The sequence below is a fragment of the Lepisma saccharinum genome, chromosome 4 (assembly GCF_977018435.1).
Source record: "Lepisma saccharinum chromosome 4, izLepSacc3.1, whole genome shotgun sequence".
Lineage (NCBI taxonomy): Eukaryota > Metazoa > Arthropoda > Insecta > Zygentoma > Lepismatidae > Lepisma > Lepisma saccharinum.
In genome coordinates this window covers 80,802,263-80,808,262 of record NC_139232.1, presented here as the reverse complement: position 1 = coordinate 80,808,262, position 6,000 = coordinate 80,802,263, and the positions used below count along the sequence as shown (strand labels likewise).

The 6,000-nt window shown below is 37.2% G+C and overlaps 1 protein-coding gene across 4 annotated transcripts in view; it reads right to left on the bottom strand.

Moving 5' to 3' along the window:
- Positions 1–4,069: 4,069 nt before the first annotated feature.
- Positions 4,070–6,000, bottom strand: part of LOC145987231 (choline/ethanolamine kinase-like) — a 41,180-nt gene continuing 39,249 nt past the window's right edge. For all 4 annotated transcript variants that reach the window (XM_083121751.1, XM_083121752.1, XM_083121753.1 and 1 more), the window contains one exon: positions 4,070–4,399. In XM_083121751.1, the coding sequence (XP_082977877.1) occupies positions 4,259–4,399 (141 nt within the window). In that variant the 3' untranslated portion in view covers positions 4,070–4,258. The remainder of the gene's footprint in view (positions 4,400–6,000) is intronic.

Here is a 6,000-nt window from a genome sequence, read left to right as displayed (position 1 = left end):
AGAACCACTGTGGTTCTGTTTCTTGGATTGAGCCTTAATCTCTGGGTCGTACAGGTATGCCCACATCTCATCCCCTGTGCTACATTGTTCAAGATGCCTATTCTTCAGTTTCAAATGTATCCTGGAGATCTTGACACACCTCCATCCACCTCCTCAACTTCTATTAACTTTAGAACCACTTAGTACAAACTTTGTGGTAACCCAGATGGTGTAGTGGTAAGATCGTCACCTTTTAATCAAGGGGTCCTGCGTTCGATAGCCAGTGGAAGCACAAAGTGGTTCAGATACCACTTTAAACTGTAGGTCTAGTCCCAATCAGCCTATCTGTACAATAAAGTAGACAAACAAAAACTGAAACTCAATTTGTGCTGGCCAAAGTCATAAATTATCACCTGTGCAGAACCAAATGATGCATTCAATGCATGAGCAACATTCTGATCTGTGATGCATCTGTCTTCTTAAAATCACTGCATCAGTATGTTGACGGTTTTCATCGGTGAGTGATAATGACGAACAACCACTCCTCGGCTTATCTACTATCCATTTCATCTCCTTGAAATTTATTTATCCAAGGAAACACATTGCTAATGTCTATTACAGCCGTCCTTAGGTGAGCAATCCTTTTTTGTCAGAAATTTAATAACGGCTAAACATTTAATTTGAAGAAAGAGCAACTTACATTAGTAGGGTGAGGATACCCCTATAACATGGATATTCAAAGTCGTTCTACTTGAGCAAATATTACAAATATGGAGGCATTATATTTTGATTGCCCACAAGGACGTATTTAGGGGGAGAGTCCAGGGGGTCTGGACCCCCACCCAAAACACTTCCGAAGAACTAAAATGTACTTATTTAACATTTGTTGTGCAATTAATGGTTATTTATTTCTTCTAAACTTTATGGAAAGCAAGGATTGTATTGGGATATATTTTAATTATTATAATTTAATTATTTTAATTTGAACATTTAAATTATTATTATTGCTATTATTATTATTATTATTTCTGACACACTTGGCTCGGACCCCTCTGAACTATACCGTGCGTCCATTTCGATCTGCAGCCGAGAGATCGGGAGAAACGTGGCGGGCGGCGCTGACGCAGGTGCCGACATTTGCGGCCTGTAATGCCCGCATATTTTTATGGACATATGCAGACATTTATATAAATATTGCAAAACTAGCACTAACCTGTGTTATAAGAGTTGTTCAAAGTGATGTCCACCTACATTCACACATTCCTGGCATCGTTTGATGAAATTTTGATTCACACGCAAAAGTTCTTCTTCCGTAATTCTTCCTAGTTCTGCCCTTATATTGTCTTTTAGTTCGTCGATGCTATGAGGGTTATTTCGGTAGACTCTATTTTTCAAGGTTCCCCACAAATAATAGTCACATACGGTAAGATCTGGCGAACGTGAAGGCCATAAACCTCTTGAAATTATTCTGTCATCAAACACCTCCCTTATAGCGTCCAAAGAATCAGCGGCGGTATGGGCTGTGGCCGAATCTTGTTGAAAATACCCATATTGTCTCTCATTATCTGATAACAACTGAAAAAACGGCGCGAGTATTTGTGTGCGGTAACTCTCAGAATTTATTGTGTCTTTAAAAAATATAGGCCCTATTATTCTTTTGGCACTTACAGCACACCACACACCAATTTTTGCATCGTGTAACGGAACTTCGTGTATTATAAGGGGATTTTCAGTGCTCCAGTATCTATTGTTCTGTGAACAAACATGACCACGCAAGTGAAACCATGCCTCATCCGAAAAAATTATTAACTGTGGATCAACAATACCATCTACAATATTCTGCAAAACCCAATTACAGAAATTTACTCTACTTACGTTGTCAGGGGGCTGTAATTCTTGCACTATAGAAACTCTGTACGGTTTTAATTTTAGTAGCTTAGTGGCTGTATGTGCTGATGATTTTGACACGCCCATCTCCTGTGAAACACTGCGTAGAGGTTTGTTTGGAGAACGTTCTAATGCTGCACCAATTTCATCGAGTTTTGCTTCGGTTAGTATCCGTCGTTTTTGCTTAGGTGTTTTAAAATTTAACGATCCAGTTTCTCGTAATTTAAGGACAAGACGTCTAACCGTATCTTTATGTGGAGGTGAAACGCCTGGGAATTTCTGTACAAATTGCCTACACGTGTCTCGACACGAGTCTGTTTTCACGTAAGTGTCATACATAAAAAATCTTTGTTCTAACGTGAACCTTGCGGCTGGCATTCCAATCGTCTGACTGACACAAAACACATACACACTGCAATAACACAAACAAGTAACGGCAAGTAACCAAGAATAACACTCTTACGCACAGTACGAAATTAACACGCTCTTGGTTTACATCTGCCTGCCACTATACTCACAGCTCTGTAGTCGCGAAGGAACAAAAAACTTGAGCTAGGAGATTTCGGATTGCAAGGAAGCTCACGAACACCATTAGCTTTTAACGGTTCGTCTGCAGCGTAATCTTGATACAGTGTTGCACATTCGAAACCTCCAAACGATCCCCATCGACACAAAACTCTTTCAAGGATATAAACTTAAGCAGGACGTTACTGGTCAAAACTATGATTAAAATGTTTTACAGAGTATTATCTGTGGCTCTTAATATAATTTCTAAAGCGTATTTATTTGTGTATATAAGGGTGGAACTTGGAAGAATTACAGAAGAACTTTTGCGTGTTATAACACAGGTTAATGCTCGTTTTGCAAGATGTCCACAAAAATAAGCGGGCATTACAGGCCTCAAATGTCGGCATCTCCGTCAGCGCCGCCCGCCACGTTTCTCCCGATCTCTCGGCTGCAGATCGAAATGGACGCACTGTATTTCTAGATACATGCCTTTTGCCCTAGTACATGAAGAAAGAAACATAAAACACACCTAAAGTAAGTCTTGAACTTTTGCTGGTGATAAATATGACATCCCCACATACTTTGCCTCTATATAGAAATCAAAGTACGTGCGAACATCGTACCACACAGTGGATAGTTTGACTGGGCGCCCCCCTTTTCCTAGAGGCATACAACTACATACCTAGTAGTGAGAGCAATAGACCTTAGTAAATAATTATAAAATACATGCATATCTATTAAATTTCAAGTTTATTACAGCCAAAGCATTGACAAGTAAGTAGTAATTACTAATAACAAGAATTCTAATATCACTAACATTTAGATAAATAACCAGTATATAACCTTGACTTGGCACCTGTATATGTTCATTCCCCTGTATATGTTGAAATACACAATATTAATTCTTTACATTACCACACATAATATTATCGGCCATAAAAAAAGCCATGGAAGTTTATATGTTTAAAAAATTAAAAAATACCCCCCCCCCCCATTTTAAGTAGGTTAATTTTAGCCCTAATGGCTGATAAGTAGACTAATGCACATAATGGTATTGATTAATTCATAGTTTAATTGAAATACTTAACTGCAGTGGAATTTTGACCAGTGTGTGTGTAGCTGGCTTTGCTACCCGAGACCAAGTGGTCGAGCGATTCTCCTTGCTCTGACACAAGGCCTCGAGATTATGTAGCGTGACATAAGAGCATGTGATGTAGCATTACCAATTTTATCATACAGCAATGAAATGCGGGGGGAATACAAATTAAGAAAACATTCTCTCGGGCTATCAACCAAGTGAGTTGTGGAAAAGATTCCAAGCTTTCGAGAGCTAACGTCACTCTCAAAAGCTTGGAATCCTTTCCACAACGCAAACTTGGCAAATAGAGAGAATCTTTTATCAAAACATACCTAAGTCTTCGTGTATTTATAAAAGTAACTTACAGTTACTTTTTAGATGCCAGTAACTGTAACCGAGTTAATATTATTTAAGAACAATATTAATATTGTTCTTAACAAATGTTCAGTTAGAAGTTGGAGTCATAAAGTATCTGTAATTTCAGTACAATCTCTTACTATCATTGTAATAGAAAACAATAATAAATATCAGAGTAGAGAATACATGAAGACTTTTTGTGTACCTATGAAGTAGTGACAAATGTGGTATCTTACATTTTTTATGAAAAAATAAAGATGCTGAGTTTTACGTTTTTATTAAGAAAGCATATACAGATGAATTCATGCATAGCATGAATCATAACAAAGAGATAATCACTTGTGCAGATCCGCATGATGATCATCTGTTTCATATTGACTTTTCAAATTTAACAGACAAGATCACAGCTTGTAATGTTATCGTATTCATGGGACAAGCTTTTTGTATTCACTACAATCCTTTGTTTTCAATCAGCAAATCATTTGATGATTCTGCTTCTCCTGTAATATTCTTCTTCATTATAACTTCTTCTTTCTTCAGCAAAAATTCTTTGTGTTTAAAGTATTCATTCAGTCTTGCTTCTCCATATTCCTGTAAATCCAGAAAAATGTTTATCAATGCTAGTATAGGGATAAATGTTGGCAAATGAAGACAAAACTATGTTAGTTTTAATATCGAAAAACCTACTTTTTGTCTTCGTTTGAAAGGATATCTGTTAGGTTTTGTGATATTTACTAAGGTCAGGGGTAAAACTAGATGACATCAATGTTTCTCACAGTGGTGATAATGAAATGTGAGGGAGTGGGCATGGGGAGGGAGTCCTTTTATTTGCTGGAAGGCTGTCATGCCTATGCACTCTTACAGCACCTCGAGCATGATTTTGTTCCTGTATACAGAAAAAAATATTCAGATGTTTGCCAACCTCCGTGGCACAGTGGTTAGCACAGTGCACAATGATGCCAGGGATCCCAGTTTCGAATCCCGGCCTGGACATGGGTGTTCTTTACAAGTGTCCTTTCATCAATTTCATCATATCACTCATCCTCATCTTCGTGATTAGCCAAAAGTGGCAGACAAGTGAAGTAAATAAACTAAATCAATCAATTCCAAAAATTTGATTAATAGTTATTCATTGTTTCATGTTAGTTTTAAATCCACTTTAGGCTCGAACAGATTAATCAGAAGTGAACTTACAGCTTAAAGTGGGATGCGCAACACTGGTGTACTGTGTCTTCACTGATGGACAAATCTGGGACCTCTTGATTACATGGAAATAGCATTACCAGTACACCATTTAAGAGGCCTTTGAATGATTCATAATTACCTGCATGAATGATGGGCCCACTAGTTAACATCCCTTACCATCATCCTCCGAGTAAAGAAGAAAAACTAGATAATATGTGTTTGAATTTGATTTGGTATTAAAACTTTGGATGCGGCAGCACTTAGGCTATTTTGCACGCGTCACATTATATGGGGTCCAGCCCTTACCGTTACAAGTAACAACTCTAACGATGGATAACTAAAATCTTAAAATATTCTGACTTCCATTAAAAGCTGAGGTTGTAAACAGGTACTCAGCACACATAAGGACAAAAAAACAGGACAACACACAGAATTATACTGGCCATAGGGCCAGTCGCCAGAGTCTCGTTTGTCTGCAAAATGCAGTACAGAGTGTACTACGTGGAAGATCACCCCTTACACCCCATAAATATATGTTTTCTTAGCACCAATATACTTTTCTTTTGTATTGAAATTGGTCATGACTCACGACTGCTCTAAGAAAACATTCCTCTCTCTGCTTCCCAACTAACTTTTTTGGGCGACATCATTTATTTATACACATAACAATCATGTTTCTCTTTACAGTTGATGCATAAGGAAAACTAGAAATAAAACTGTCTATTGCTTTAAACTTTACTCAAAATCCATTCTCCACAATAATTTTTTTGAAATGAAATAATATATGGGTCATCCTAGAGGATGTAAACAATAAAGAAGCAACAAAAATGAACATCATATAGACTGAAACAGGGCAAACAAATGGATACAGAATGATCAAAAAGACATGTGCTAGATAAAATTGTTACATTTACAGAAATAAATTGCAGGAAATGTTATTGTCAAAAGTGACAAAAAGAGGATGTGTATATCAAAGTAAACATCCACTAAGTGATAGATAATATTAA